Source organism: Podarcis melisellensis, assembly GCF_964234715.1.
Source record: "Podarcis melisellensis genome assembly, chromosome: 8".
Taxonomy (NCBI): Eukaryota; Metazoa; Chordata; class Lepidosauria; order Squamata; family Lacertidae; genus Podarcis; species Podarcis melisellensis.
The window spans coordinates 43640575-43657054 of record NC_138540.1 but is presented as its reverse complement, the minus strand read 5'-3'; the positions used below and the strand labels follow the sequence as shown (position 1 = coordinate 43657054).

Here is a 16480-nt window from a genome sequence, read left to right as displayed (position 1 = left end):
GGGATATCAAATCCAAACTCTTCTTCTTCTTCTTCTAATGTTGCATGCTGTAGCTACAAGAGGGCTGTAACTCGATGGCGGAGACACAAAGCTGTGCACGCTGAAGATTCCAGGTTCCGTCCCCAGCAGCATCTCCAGGAAGGACTGGGAAGCTGAGAACCTCTGGGAAGCTGCTGCTGGTCACTAGAGAAAATATTGAGCTGGATGGAATGACTCAGAAAAAATAGTTTGCTGATATTACTGTACAAACTGTTTGACTGAGGGGTGTTGCTTCCTGTGGCGCATACATGTATATTCCTTTTGTTCTGTCAATTTATTTTCAAACTTGTTTTGCAGGCTTTGGACATACGACTAAAACCTGTCCAGTGGGGGCAGCAGACAAGGAATATAGAGATCCAGAATACTGGTTGGGTCTCTTTTGAACCTTCTTTTTGTCTGCATTGGGGCAAAATTCAGCCTCTATTATTTGGTGGAAAGTAACAAGGGTGATGAGGGAAGGCTGGAGCTCAGTGGCAGAGCACACCATTGGTCATGTTGACTGGGGCTGATGGGGAACTGGAGTCCAATAACATCTGCAGAGAGAGGCCACAGGTCTCTCACCCTTGGGCTTTCTATCAAACATTTACTATAACCACAAGAAAACAAACAATAAAAAACCTAGTGATACAATCCCAACAAGATGGAGATACTGTTTGTGGGTGGTTTGCCTGCCCAAGGATGTGATATTCAGCCTGTTCTTGCCTGATCTGTGTGTCTGATAAATATCAGGAGTGCAGTTAGAACTTGCATATCCAGCTTTGACTCGGGAAGCACAGCTATTCTCAGTAGCTCTGAGTACTTTTCACAAGCTTTGGTTTGTGGCCTCCTACAGCCCCTTTGCACCGTTCCCTCCAGTCATCCAGGCTCTGGAAATCTCAAAACAGTATTATTGTAATGCGTTATTGTTGAGGCTGTCTTTGGAGACAATTTGGAAACTGTGGCTACTTCAGAACACAACTGCTGACCTGGGCTGGGTGACAACATTCATTCTCTCTCTCTCTCTCTCTCTCCCCCCAAAAAACGTTAAGACAGTCCCACTAGCTCTCAGTTAATTACTGAGCTCAATTCAAGGTGCAGGGCCTTTTTTCTTAAATTCAGAAGGGTTCTTCTTATGCTCCTGTGGCTTTGAAATTTCTGAAGAGCTCCATTGTTTGGCCACTGATGGGCATTCCAGGCTGATTTGATCTTTCCGTAGAAGATTACTTGGATTAATGAGATCAGTCAGGCTCAGAGACTCAGCTGCAGTTGGACTGACGATCAAGCTGGAGGTGTGTTAGCCAGGCATAGAGCTCTGTACTGCCAGCACATTACTTCCGTTGCCAAGAAGTTGTTGTCTCTTTTACACACACAGAGTGAAACCTCTGGTTTCTGAAAAGGAAGGCTAGAATAGTATTAGTGTGTTGTCCCACATTCTGCTTGCACAGCTGCCCATAGCTCCAAAGGCTGTCAGGAAGATCTCTGTGCCCTAGTTAGAGAAACTGCAATAAGCCGTACTCTTCTGACGCTCTTGGCAAGTGGCTGTCGCAGTCCCTCGTAGTTTTAACAAGCTGCAGATGTTTGGTGGGCAATGCTGCTTTTGGTTCTTGAGAGAGGAGGTTTTGAAGTTCTGGCTCTGGATGTTGCTACTCTTTAATGCTGATGGTTCTGGTGTCTCCCTCTGACCCTCTTCTTTTTTGGCCCTCTTTCTCAGCAGCACATCAGCCTCGGTTCCCTCTCCCTCCCCACTCCCTTGCTCACAATACACAGACTCTCCCTCTCATGTCCTTTTCTCCTCCTCACTGAATTCATCTTTGGCTTCCTTAGTGAAAACTGTGCTGTTCTTCTCCTGTTTTTGTATTAATCTGCCTCTGTAGCTGGAATTTTGCAGCAGCTCATCCAGTAGCTGGGCTAACAGGATCCAGCATACTTAGTTTTATCTCTCTTACATGTGGTGCCAATATCTTGCTTCACAAGTAGATTTCAGAAGCTGGTGCTCTGTGGACTCTTGCTCAGCCCCCAGTATGCAAAACACTGGAACTATCTGCATCCCTTTGAGTCTGGTTTTGGTCACTGATGGGTGCTGGGGAGAGGGGGCCCTGCAGATTTTCCAGTTCAGCTTCCTTCTAGATTGGCTGCCACAGATCCCTCCCCCTCTCATTTGTGGGTTTATTTATTTGTTTCATTTTTAGAAGGTATGGGCTGCTCTTCAGTATAATATTTCCAGGATATCTTTCAAATAAAAATAAAAACAAATACATAAACACCAAAACCATAAAATCAAAGGGCATCTGATAAAAGCAATGTAAAATAGCCACAATGATTTGTTAAAAGATCTACGGAAGCAAATAGATTTCCATCTGGTGCCAAAATGACATTGAAGTTGGTGTAGAGTGAGCTGCCTTATAGGACAGCGGTGTCACCACCAAGGAGTCCCTCCCTCTTTGCCCTGTCCTCATCATCCTCTGCATGGAGCCCTTTCTGCCCCGCCCCCTCTTTCCCTTCCGGAGCAAGTGGAGCGATTGCAGTGTCTTTATGTAGAATCATGGCTGTGCCATTTTAGTTTGTGGGGTGGAGTGCAGAGGTGGATGCTCAGATCTACAGAGTGCAAAGTCTTTTGCTCCACCCCTTGTTGACCGCCCAGTAGCCTGGCTTGGACTTGTCTGTGCTGATGACAGTCTAGGCTGCATTTCACATTTGCACTGTAATTAATTACTGGTAGTTAATTATTTTTAATATTTCTATTCCACCTTTCCTCCAAGGAGCTCCAGGTTACTTAAATGGTTCCCCCTCTTACAACAACTTTGTACTGTAGGTTAGGCAGTAGAAGAGCCAGGATTTGAATTTGGGCCCGTCCAGTCCAAGTCTACTATGTCACATAATAAATTATAGAGTTTGAAGCATCCCTGTTCTTTACGACTTACATATGAGTACTAAAGCCTGGGAATTCCTAGGGATTCCCCTTCAGTTTCTTGGAGTTCAAGGTTCCATATCCAGCTTGTTCATGACTTTCATTTGCATGCCAGAAGGATCTCTCCCTCCCTCAATTCTTTTGGGGAAGCAGCACAAGTCCAGGAAGAACAGCCCTCTCCATTACCTCTGGTGTGCTTACTGCAATTCTGGCACTCTTGTTCCCAGACAGTTTCCTTTAACAGTCTGTCCTAACTCTGCAGCTCTGGATTCTGTATGGGAGAGGGGGAGGCCTTTCTCTTCCCACCCTCCCACATCCAAAGTATCTGGGGACACTTTGCATCTCTTTCCAGAGATTTTGACATGAGTATTGTCATAGGGAACCTGAAGCCATGGAAGTTAGCCCCAAAGTTTGCAATACTCAAGGGACTCTTGTGAGTCTTAGTCCTCCGAGCCTGAGGTTTTCCTCCCCACCCCCTAAAAACACCTCCTTTTAACATCCCTGGGGGCATATGTGGAGTTTCTGCTGAAGCCAAGAGTAGCTTTGCATTGCATGGGTAATTAACTGGATCATGTAACAGACAAAAAATGTTTTTCCTGTACTGCGGTAATAATAAATCTGTTGCTACTTCTGGCCTGCTGTGTTTTGACCATAGTTGGAGATGTCTAATGACCGAGTGATTTTTCTCCCACGAAGTTCAAATAACAACAAAGAACCTGCTTCATTCCAATAGGACTGGCAGGCAAGAATAAGAAACTGCCAATACAAGTGAGGAGCTGCATCTTTTTCTCAGAGTTTGGAACTGTTGAAAGATGTGGCAAAGTTCAGGATTCTCCAGTCATGCCTAACCTGTGGCAGAGGCTTTGCATAGATTTCCCCATAGGCCAGATTCTCCCCAATGCCAGCTCATGGTGCTCAGGTGCTTCAGCACTCCCTTGCAGATTAAAAAACACACATGTAATATTGTGTTTCTGTCATGGGCCGTCAGTAGCACTGATTGAAGGTTTGGATAAAAAGGTGGCAATGTTGGAGCCTTTTTAGTTTGGAAAAAAAGCTTGAGTTAAGGGAAGATATGAAGGAGGTATATTGAATTATATATTGGATAAAGTGAAAAAGATGGATTTCACTTTCAGCAAAGGCCATTCAGTGAAACTGAATGTTGGGAAATTCAGGACAGACAAAAGGAACTACTTTTTCACACAGCACATAGTTTAAATGATGGAATTCCTTGATACAGGATGTAGTGATGATTGCCACCAACTTGAATTAGACAACCTCCTGGAGGACTTATCCAGTACTTATCCTACTAGCCATGATGGCTGTGTATTAATTACCTTCAGTGCCAGAGGCAGTATGCTGGGAATCGCAAGTGGGCAGAGGTCCTGCTTTTGGAGTTCCCATTGGGCCATCTGGTTGGGCCCTGGGAGAACAAGATGCTAGACCAGATGGGCCTTTTACCTGATCCAGCAGGGCTTCTCTTATGGGAACATACATTGATGCTGAATGTGTGGGGTGTCAATTATGTATTTATATTTATCAGTAAGAGACACGAAGGAGTACCCTTGGGGAGGTGGGCAACTGTCAAGGGGGCTCTACAAAATGGAGTATAGAAGCAGGGTCGCATCTTCTTCCTGCCATTTCTGTCTGTGATGAGACAAGTAGCTATGGCTTCTAACACCACAAATATTTGGCTGGCAGGAAAGGTGAAGACAGTGAGGGAGAGTTGTGGCTAGACAATAAATGATTCTGTGGAGGCTGTTTTCCATTGTACTTTAGCCTGTCTTCCAAATCACATGTTTGCTTATGCACCTGAACTCGTATGGCATCAACTGCATCAGTATTCCTCATTTTTTTGAAGGTGTAACTTTCCTTGCTCACGCACTATAGCTTTGCTCAAGTGACCTTCTACACATATCCTATCTGTACATTAGCACTGCTTAGGAATGTGTTTGTCTCTTCTGTCTAAAAATACCCAGCTGGTAGGATTCACGATCCATGAAGGCTAATTGAAACAATTTCTCTTCAGGTTTTGGCAGGTGATGCATGCATCTTAAGCATTAATATCTATAAACTGAATAGTTAATGAATCTAGGCTCTAATAATGAATTAGAAACACTGAAATTATCAGGATGTGGAGGAGAATTTTCAGTCACGTTTGCTTATTAAAAGCTTGCTACTTAATAAGCTAATCACTTTATTTGACCCCAAAGGAGTAGCTTGGTTGATTAGGAACAGGTTTCCGTGTGCCAAAACTTTACCAGTGAAGACTTCTGGGTGAACTCCTTCATTTTTGGTAGCTACTGGGAGGCACAGTTTTGTTGCCCTCCTTTTCCTGCTCCCAGCAGCTAGAAGGGAGAGGTGGCTGCCTATCTTGGCAAATGGTGGCACAAGTGAACTTGCAAACCCACCAGGTGAGCTGGCCCTGGCTTTGTCTCATGGCAACATGGATTTGGTCCCTTCTGCTGTTCTCCAGCAGGGAGTTGGCCAGGGCCAGAGCTAAGAGGGACATCCTGGGAATGGAGACATGAGTTTGGGACATTTGTGGCTTGGTGCTGGGTCATTTCCGGCCTTTCTGTGGCCGAAAACCTCAATGTTGTGATTAAGTCCCTGTACTGTCGAAGACTATTGGTTCTGTGAGATGACACCCCTGATGGTTTAAGATTGAGAGGTTTTGGAAAGAGCAGCCAGAACCCTCTCTCCATTTATTGCCTTTTCCTCCCGCCTACCTGCTGCCATTCCCACATATCCTTCTCTCAGAAAAGAAAGACACACTTGAGTTGAAAGAGATGTTCTGGCTGCAAAGTTCTGCATAGGCTGCCTGAAGACAGTGGCTTCCTAAGGTTACTAAGTGATTCTGGTATGCAGAAGGCCAGACCCAACTGTTTCCTGCAAAAGGTAGCTCCAGCTGCTTCCTGCAAAGGCAAACAAGACCTGGATAGGAAGGCCCTTTTCTGAAGTTTGGTTTCTCCCCCGCCCCTCCAGGTAGACTAGGACCATACTCAACTCCACGTTCTGGGTCCTGATGGTGGGGTCTGTCATTGTTGCCAGCTGGTTTCTGAGCCAAGCCACTTTCTCAGAAAATGCCCTCTGGGGTAGACCCAGTCTGCTGTCCTTGTTTCCTAATTCTCAACACTGAGTCGGGTGTCTGAGGCTCTACTTTTTCTCTCTTCTCCATGTGCAGATGGAGGTGAGGCTTCTACAGGCCTACATCATAGATCTGAGTGACCAGAACACCATCTTGATTCAGACAGTGGAGGAGCTGGAGAACCAAATGCTTGACCTCAGGAAACTGGCTGCAGCTGAGGACAAATTTCAGGTATGTGTAGGGGATGGATGAGGGGGTCACAGTCCTGGGTTCCAGGGCTCGAATTTCCTTGCTGATAGCTGTGGGTCTGCCTGTTTAAGGCAGAGACAGGATGCCCAACTCCATTCACTTTGAAAGAGGCACTTCTACATTAACTGAAGTTGCAGCACCGTGTTAACCACAGAAAAACCTTTGTGTCATATATTAATGCCTTCTGAGTTAACTTCCTGTTTCTTTTTGCACCCCTGGTGGCCTTTTCTCTTCTCTTCATCACTGTAGGCCTTTCAGCTCCCATCTTTATTAGCCCTCCCTTGAAATTGTTGATCTTCTAGCAGAAATATGTAAGGGTTTGTTAAATCATTCAATTTACCAGAGGCTATTAGAGGGTAGCCAAAATAAATCTAATTTATTTATTTTAAATATATATTATGGAGGAGGCCAGAAATTACAGGCTCCTTAGCCCATTGTACAAGTTGGTGGAAAGCACAATTAAAACTTGAATGATTAAACATTTAAAACAGCCCCTCCCTCAATGTGGTACCCCCCAGATCTTTTCGGAGAACTGCTTGCATCATCCCTGAGCACTAAATAAGCTAGATGGGGCTGATGCAAGTTGTAGTTAGAAACTGACTTTCTAAGGAAGTATTGGGACTGGAATGATGTAAAGTTCAGTGCAAAATCCAGTTCTGTATGTAGCTGGGGTGGGTGGGAAAGGAAAATTCCAAGCTGGGGCCTGGAAAGGAGGTGTCCAAGGAGCTTAATGGCTTTATGTTCATCTCTGGCACTGCTGCAGTTGTGCACCTTTCTGGTTGTCCCTTCTCAAAAGCATGCAGTAGAGCAGGAAAAGGGCAACCTGAGTGATCAGGAGGTTAGAGCACCTTCTGTATGAGGGGCAATTAAAGCCCTTAATGGTTTTTAGATTGGAAAAGAAAGAGCTTAATAGAAGTTCATTGAATTATGCATCATGTGCAGAACATGGAACAGAGAGGAGTTTTTCTCCCTTTCTTATTAGAACTTGGGGCCCACCAATGAAAGGATTAACAGATGATGGTATGTCTTTACACAATGCAGTTCACTTGTGGAATTCCTGAGATGGGATGCTGTGGTAGATGCTGGTTTTTTCCTGGCTTGAAAAGTGGATTCAGCAAAGTCTTGGAGTTGAATTCTCTGGATGCTGTTCAACTAAAGTTTACTCAGTATTGACCTGTTGAAATTAATGGATCAAATTTACCATAGTCGTGTTTCTTAATTTCAGTGGGTTTACTCTGAGTCAAGCTTAGATGAATACTACCACCCCCCTCTACAGCTCTTGGTGATTGCAGCTCCATGTTCAGAGTACCTCCAAGTACTCATTGCTAGAGAAAAGAAGGAGGAGGACCTCCTCTGTTTGTGGGTTGCTGGAAGTGCCTGCAGGATGGTAGGCCTGGGAAGACTTGCCTTATTCTCACATCCAGCAAGCTGTGCTTCTCTAACAACTCTGCTTTGTCTCTTCAGCTCATTGCACATGCCCTTTTCCTCTCTTGTCCCATCAGTTACTGTGCTTTTCCCCTTTCAGTTTCCTTGCCTTTTCTCCCAACCATCCCACTGCAGAAATCATTTTCTGTCCCACTAGCATTCTGGAATCGCCCTCAAACCTACAGTAACCTCCCTGGTTTTCCTTTTCCCTCTCTTTTCACAGGTTCTTCTGAATCTCTCTACATCTTTTCCCTGTTTCAGTGGGTATTTCTGAACCCCCTTCTCTTGTTCTACAGGTCTTTTGGCAAGCCTCCTCCCTCATTTCTCTTTCTTCCGGTACCTGTCAACTCATGGGGGGAGGCATAGAAATTAGCAGGTTAACCTTTTCACATCATGAAGATGAGTCACTTCTACATCAAATTACAGCTCCGATGACCAATGGAAAAGCTGGAAACCCTGCTCTTTCCTCACCGGACAGGACTCGCTCTCCTTAGAGCTCTCAATTTCCACCCTTTCTCCCCCCCTTTTTTTTTGCTCTCTGTCCTCCACTCCACCTTACCCCTCCTCCTCTTCCTCTTTCCTGAGTTTGGCAACAAAGGCAGCTTCCCCTTTCCCAGCACTTAACCTGGTGCAGGAATCTCTGCCCCAGTTGAATAGAACCACTGGCTTTTTCTCTGCTACATGCCCTTAGGCAGAAAAAAGGGCAGCCTGTAGATGGATCTGTGTGTGTGCTGGCCCCACGGATTGGACTGCGAATGAGAGGACCCATGGGCCAGTCTTCCCATCTCCCTCTCTTGGAGAATCTTGTCCCTTACTGCAGCAAGTGGCTGTTGCCTGATTCATAAGGTTGCAGGGTGAGAGGGGCCAGCAGGGTGTTCCTACTCTTCCCAAAGCTTTGGAGTGCTAGGTAGACCAGAACAGATGGCAAACAGAAAACTGAGCTAAGAAGAAAAAGTGGGAAAGAAAACTCCAATTTGTTGATTGCATATATGACAGAGATATTGTTTAATTGTGTGTGCACATGCGCACACACACACTATGGCCAAACACATACTGACAAAGTCTTCATCGGTAGCCTTGTGTCCTTTAAAAACATAATAGCTGGACAATTTGATAACTGCTTATTGGAGGAGGACCAAACCCTCAACTGCAACCATTTGTTATGTATAGGAGTTCTGAATGAACACTTCAGCCCCCTGCTGACGTCCTTTATTCTATGCATTCCTGGTTATTTGTGCTGCTGATGGTATAGGGGTGCTTATCTACCTGACCCTGCTTTCAATATCTTTGTGCCTGCAAAAGTTTTGGGGTGGACATACAGCTTCTTTTCCAGACAGTTCATGTCCCATGTCTTCCTGGTGAAATCCTGCTTTTGTTGCACTATAACACAGGGGTGTATCCAGATGCCAGTAATGCAGCAACCCTGAGGAAGTGTTGCAGAACAACCAAAGTAGAATGACGTGTGGTTGGCCCTATATAAATCCACCACTGTTAGGCTATTATTGTGTCAATGACATGTTGCATAATACAGCTGCAAAAAAACCATCAGTCTGGCATTCCAAAACTGTTCCTCAGCAGTCACCTAGAGTTGCCCCATTCTCTTTCCATGGCTCTGGAGAAAGTGTGGGACAAGGGCTTTTAGCTTCCTTGGGTGTCTGCTGTCTCCTTCCTATCCCACACTGCTGCAAGGGTAAGGGCAACTCCTGACAGGCTTGAAAAGTGCCTTGTTTGTTGTTGGTGTGTGTGTGTGTTAATGGTGTAAGATGGTCAATAGTGGTGCATGGCCATGCACTCAAAGAACCTTAATGTTAACAGGTACTCTCAAATTAGTCATCTAGCAGAAAACATCTTCAATCCTTTCTTTAGGGTTTGTGCAGGTTTTAATTTGGCCTAAAGCCACAGAATTCCCCCTTCTTTCATGCATTTTAAGCCTCCCTATGCTCAGGAAGATTCTGTTTTCTCTAAGACAAGGGTAATCTTGTACTTGTTTTCCACTTTAAATAGTTCATTGTTTCCTAACCAAACTGTGGGGTCCATCAAAAGCTGGAAAGTGGGCAAAGGGCAGTTCTTGCTGCTCTGCTACTGAGGCCCCTTCAGTCAGTTCTGGCTTTCTCTTCAAATGAGTGGTTCTGTTGGAGAGTCAAAAGTTCCCGGCATCTCGACTTGCACCTGCCCAGGACCCTGCTTGGCCTGGCCTGCAGATAACCATTTGCCCCCTCTCTCCCAGGTAGGCAGCACTGGGTGAGCTCTTCTCTCTTCCCTTCCGTGCTTCACTTTGCCTGCTGGCACAATCCAGGATGTGGGGAGAGGCTGCAACAGAGCTCCCTGGATTCCCAGAGCTCTAGAGACACCTGCTGGGCAGTGCTGGGAGTGGCAGCAGGTGGCTGGAGCTGTGTGCGCATGCCTGGCTCTTGCTTGGGCCTCCATCAGCTGGGCTTGTTTCTTTTGCCAAATGCCCACTTGGACCTATGACGGTGAGGGCAACGGCTTCTGAATGGCAGCTGGCAAGAGAGCCTTCCTAACTCTGATTTGCAAGGTGTTGGCAGCAAACTCTGCTTTGTTCTGCTGGGATGGGTGGACCTTCAACCCAGTCTGGCCTGGCAAGTCCTGTGGCCAGCTCTCCCAGCCCTGCTCTGCCCTGTCAGCGCTGCCCTGAGGAAGCCTCTTTCCTAGTATGTGCTCTCCGTAGCTCTTTGGGTTTAAACTGCAGGACCAAGGGCTCATGGGGGGGGCAGGTTTCAGCTTCTCAGTATGACTGGTGGTTCCTTGAACCAGTAAGAGAAGTGTGGGAGTTCAGCCCTTTTGGGTTTTTTATTTTATTTTTATTTTCCGACCTCTGTGCTAAGGAGGAATAATAAGCAGAAAATTCCTCTCTACCTGATTATCAAAGTAGCAGAATAGCTGTCCCCTTGCAACCCCAGGGTGTGGTTTGTCTGGGTAGGCTTCTCTCTTGTGGGGGGGGGGCAGTGGGCCTGCACCAATTTGCTTGTGTGGACTGAAGCAATTGCCTGAAATGGCAAAGGGGAGGCATGAAAGGCACCCCAGTGGTTTCTCTAGCTGAGGAACTGGTGTCTGGATTGGTATGGGGGGTGGGGTGCCTGTATGAGGTGGCAGAAATGCAATTTGGGCAGAAATTGAATTCCTCTGATAAGGAATTCAGAAGCAGCTGCCGCCGCTGCCTCATTCACTCAGCAGCCGAATAATCATATGCGCTTTAATAATCTTTATTTTACAGGAGTATGTTGCCAGGGCAACGGAATGTAAGCAGCAGAACGGCCCCTTGCCGCTCTCAAAGGCAAATCTGCAGAAAGAGATTCTCTTGCTGCCTCTTTCCCCCCCATCCCCCTCTCTTTCAGTGTAATGATGGCTCTTATTTTTCATGCGCTGATTTCATAATCGCCTAGAAGGGTCCCTTTCCCCGTTTCCTTTATTTATGTCTGAGGACAGGCCTGGGCAGATGCCTAGAAGCATCCCAGCTGTGTGTGGGGGGGGGCATCAAGCAAGCTATTGGGCTGGGGAAGGGGGGAATTAATCAGACAGCCTCTTGCTATGCCTTTCCTCCCCGGTGCTGTTTGCCTTCCACTCAGCCCAACCAGGTGATTGTCGGGGTCAGGGAGAAGTCAGGAACTGATTGCATTAATTGGAAATTATTGGCTAGGTGCATATTTGGTGTGTTGGGTTGGGAGGGGTCTTTAGAACAGGGCAAATTGAATCACAGTCAGGAGAATAATGAGGCCCCCAGGCCGCAAGCTCTGCAAAGGGCGCCCTCCTTCCAGAGTGTTTCCTATAATGGATTCTGCTCTCTTGCTGGAAAGGTGACGTCTTCCCTGGCTGCCCTCCCCCCCCCCCCCGCCAAAAAGACGTAGGCATCTTGATTAGGTGATCTGGGAAATTGGTTGGTTTGGAAACATTTAAAATGTTGGGTCCCTGGAGCTGTAGATCCCCCATCTAGACAGCCGATGCTGTGGCTGCTCATCAGTCTCCCTCCTGCCACTCCAGGTGCCAAGGGCCAGGCTTTGGATTCAGAGCCAGTGAAAAAGAGTCAGGCCCTGCAGAGAAGGATGAACTTTCTGCCCACGTGCAGTTGGTGGGCTGGAGCAGAGGTCACTCTGTTTCCCCTGCACTGGTATCATGGAGTCCAAAGTGATCTTGGAGGTCATGATGTGCTTCAACCCTCTTCTCAATGTAGGACGTAGCCAACATGCTATCCCTGAAGGGTGGCCATTCAGCCTCTGCTTGAAACATCCCCAAAGGAGGTGAAGAGTGCGTCCCCTACCCACAGCAGTGGTGCTTCTTCCACTATCAAGCAGCTCTTTCTCTTAGGAAGCTTCTTCTGATCTTTAGCCAAAATTAGCTTCCTTGCCATTTTCACTCATGGAGTCCCTGTCCTGTCCTCTGAAGCAACAGAGAACAAGAGTCGACTGCACCTTCAGATGTTTGAAATACCTGCTGTCACCTGCCTCATTCACCTTCTCTTTTCCACGCTAAGCAGGCCCAGCAGTTCTTTCAACTGTTTATCGCAGAGCTTTGTTCCCTTGCCACCCTTCTCTTGACACACTACAGTTTGTTCATGCTCTCCTTAAAGTATAGTGCCCAGAACTGTACACATTACTCTAGATGCCTGAGCAGCACAGAATTCAGCAGAACTATGACTTTCCATGATCTAGATCCTATACTTTTCCCTCCATTGGCCACTTAATAATATTTCTGCCCATTGTAACAATTTTAATGCACTGTGCTAGATGCTGTGTGGGTTTTTTAATTGTATTTTTATTGCTTGTTTTTTCTTTTATTATATTACAATTTGCATTCAAGAAAATTCAATTTGTAATGCAATGGAATACAATATAAGAAATGGAAGTAGGAATGTAAATTCAGTTTAAAATTAATATAAATACTTAATGTAGACATGCTGTGGACCACAATTTGGGAACTCCTGACCTAGATGTCATGCTTTTATTAATGCAACCTAGTCCTATGTTTGCTTTTTTTAAGCAGCTGTGTTGGGCTGCTTGCTCATTTTTGGCTTGTGAACAGCCTCTGTACCAGATCCTTTCCGCAGATCCTGCTGCCAAGCCAAGGCTCCCCCATCGTGTTCATGTTTCTTTGATTCTTTTGTTCTTAAGTGCTGGACTTCACGTTTATCTCTATTGAATTTTCTCTTGTTGGTTTCAGCCCAGTGTTCTCGCCTGTCAAGATCACTTTGGATCTGGCATCTGTCTTTTGTGCTGATGTCTCCCTCCCAGCTTTGTGTCACCTGCAAATTTGGTTAGAGTCCTCTCTACGTTTCCATCCAAGTCATTTGTAAAAAGGTTGAACAGCCCGGGGCTTTGCAAAGAGCCCTCTGGCACACCACATAAGACCTCGTTCCAGTTTGAGGCAGAGCCATTCATGAGCCCTTGTTGGATATGGTTGCTCAGCCAGCTAACAGAAGAGAGGCAGGACATGGTTGCTCAGCCAGCTAACAGAAGAGAGGCAGGACAGAGCAGCGGTACAAGTGGGGTGGGGTGAGGAGAGCTCCTGTTCGGCTGATTGTGACCCATTCTAGGGTAGAACTGCTCTCCCCAAGGTGCCCTGTCTGTGGGCCAGGGCCTCTTGCTCTTCGGGCTTTTCTGGGAATCCCTGCTTGGAAGCCTTCTAAGCCCCCCTTGCCGCTTCTGCTGCTGAAAGGATATCCTCCTCCACTCTCCCCACATAGTGCTTGCAGCCCATCTGATTTGCTTATATGCTGTGGGGAAGAGCATTAGCACATTTTCCATGCCAGATGTGCACCCGAGCCTATCCCCTCTTTCCCAGGATAGCTGGGTAACTAAACTGAGGTAGGGAGAAAGTGGGAGGCATGATTTTTGCTTGGCTCTAAGCCTCCTATTCTGTTTCCTGGCTTCTGCTGTTCTCATTGTTCCTCTCCGGTCAAATGGTAGATAGCAGAAAAGCACATTACTTGTGAAAAACAATGAACTGTAACATTCAAAAAGCGGGACATGGTGTGTGTTGCGAACTGTTTGCCATGACTTGGAATTTTATGGCTTGCTGAACTATACTCTAAAATTCTGTGTGCTCCTGAAAAGCTACAAAATATAAACTGTATCACAGTTTAAAACAAAGATGATTTTTCACAATTGCCACCGATCAAGAATTGTATTGGAGTACTATTAAGCTTTCTGCTTGAAGGCTCTGATCTCCCATCCAATAATTGGTAGCACCTTCTATGGCCTGAATAGGGTGACTCAATTGTGCTCAACTTGATCCTTCCCTCCCCCAAACCCAGCAAGTGTTCCGTGTTTGCTCACTCTGCGGTGGAATGCAAATCCAAAGGCTGTTTAAATCTGCCACTCCTAGAGCATTTGTGGGGAGGTTCCTAGTTAGCCATTGTGAGGTCACCTTGCTTGCCACAGCCTGTCCGGTACTGAGGAGATATTTCCTCCTGCCTATGTAGCAATGGCTGCTCTTTTTTCCATTTTGGATTGGAGGCCTGGCAAAGATCAGGTGTGAACATGCAGACTGAGCATAGAGCCTTCTCTTCCTCACAGGGCCATGTACGTTGGAGCATGGCTGTTCATGGCAGAGCGAATGAATGGCTTGGTTGGCAGAAGGGCATCTTTCACCAGCCCACCCCCTTGAAGAGCCAGTTGTGCTCGGAGCAGCCTGGGCTTTGGAGGGTGGCTGTTCCATTTCCTTCCTTCCTCTTCTGCTTGGGAGCTGTCTTAGTCTCTGGAACATGGACCAAGCAATTTAATAAATGAATTCATCAAGCCCAGCTCTTCTTCAAAAAGGCTTGGCGACCCTTCATGCCTCCCATGCTATTTCCAGCAGGCCCTCACAAGTCAGGGAATCCTGCCAGCAACATCCTCAGGCAGGCAGAGCCCTGGGATCCAGCAAGAGGAAAGCCCACCCCGAGTGGCATTTAATCCCATTCAGCTAATTGCAAACCATGGTGTCTTACATACATTTCCAGTAGGGAAAAATTGAGTGGTTCTCAACTGTTGCTGAGTTTGATTACCAGGATCAATAAGGCATAGGATGTTTCAGAATCTGGAGCTGCTGGAAACTATGAGGTTGCGCAAGCTCAATGAGAATTGTTGGGCATCTCTTCCAGGCCTGGCCTGCCATACTGAGGCAAGGCCTACTGCATGGGGCAGTAGTGTGTGGGCCAGGTTGCAGGGGGAAAGGCGAAAAATGAGTGGCTGGCAGGAAATGCAGCTTTTGCCAGGGAAAGTGCTGAGCTTGGTGCACTATTGTCTGAAAGTCATGAGCCAGGTGTGCTCCTGATGTGGTGCTGTGGAGTCTGTGGCCCTTTGAGGTGCCCTACCACCACCCTGCCATTTCTGGGCCAATGGAGGGTAAGAAAGTGGCTGTAGCCTCACCTCCCTTTTGCTGTTGTGTACATGGGCCAAGAGTGATGCTCATAAGAGGGTCCTTGAGGCCACCATGTCGAGACTTGGCAAGGCCTCTCTTCCCTCCACTTACTTTGGAACTGTTCAGACTTTGTGTAAAGTAGCATGTTCAGTTGTGGGCCAGAAAGTCCAAAAAGAGAGAGGAGAGAAAGCCATTGAGATTTGGAAGGGAGGCAAAAGCAAGGATAACCAAGAGTCTGGAGCACAAAGTTTGAGGCCTGGCCCAGACCCTCCTGTGAACTTTCTGCCAATTCTGTTGGTCTTTTCTCTAAATCTGTTCTTTCTGGTGGGAGGGGTGTCACACCACTTCTTTTATTCTAACTGCTCTTTCTTCATAGTCACCTGGTGGGCGGGATGTCACACAGTGCTGCTTCCATCTCACCACTTATTTTATGTAGTAGGCATTGCCTCCAACACTTGCATCTGCCGCCTCCACTGTATGTGTTTTCTTCTCTCCCTGCACCCTGCTTGTGGGCACCACTGTGCCCTTCTCTTTCCTGCCATGCTGGGTACAGAACTGGAGCTTCAGAAATGGAGGCTGCCCCCACCCCTCCTACCACACAGTCCACCAGCACAGACCCCTCTGCTTAATGCCTGTTGAATTCTGTGCTGTGTGCTAATGGGAGCCTGTACTCTGTAACAGGGTCACCAGGTGGAAGCGAAACTGCCCCTGAACCCTCTGCATAGAGCTGGATCCAAATCAGAATACTGAAAAGCCTGGATGGTGTTTTTTAAAATAATAATAATAATCCTTCCTTTTTAACAGCTTCAGAGCAAATCTCCCAAAGCAATTCCAGCCAAACTTCTAACATTTTAGATACATAAAAATTTTAGGGCTTGTGGTAGTGGAATTTGAATATTATTTATGGGTTTTCATTTTAAAGAGAAGAAAAATACAAAACTTTTTCCTTCCCCCTTTCTCTCTCTGCCCCCCCCTTTTCATTCTTCATCTCCACAGAGGAGTTTAATTTTAAATGATAAATGTCGAAATTAGAGACCATCGAGAAAATCCAATTTAGTGAGGAGTTTTAAAAATCCCATAATAAACGCCGAGTGAAATGTATGATTTAATGCGGGGCACCAATGGCTGCTATTATGTGCTATTAGCAAAGCGGGGCTGAGAGGGAGTCTTTATCACTGGCTGATGCTGGCTGGCCCGGCCTTTCCTCCTGCTATTGATTTGTAGCCGCTTGTCATAATGACATCGGGAAGCAATGAATGGAAGATGGGCTTTTGATAGGGTTGAGGGGGGCATGGGGGGGAGAGCAAAAATTCAGCAAGTTTTCTATCTCTTCTGCCTGATTAGATTTTTTTCCCTGTTCTTTTAAGAGCTTTCACATTCCAATAAAAATGCTAAACCAGCTCTGAAGCAGAATTGTTAGGGAGTAAATAGCTCATCGC

At 46.4% G+C, this 16480-nt stretch overlaps 1 protein-coding gene across 6 annotated transcripts in view; it reads left to right on the top strand.

The window, feature by feature from the left end:
• Nucleotides 1-16480, top strand: part of PMFBP1 (polyamine modulated factor 1 binding protein 1) — a 78091-nt gene that overhangs the window by 6522 nt on the left and 55089 nt on the right. For all 6 annotated transcript variants that reach the window (XM_081921811.1, XM_081921814.1, XM_081921812.1 and 3 more), the window contains exon 3: nt 6108-6242. In XM_081921811.1, the coding sequence (XP_081777937.1) occupies nt 6108-6242 (135 nt within the window). The remainder of the gene's footprint in view (nt 1-6107; nt 6243-16480) is intronic.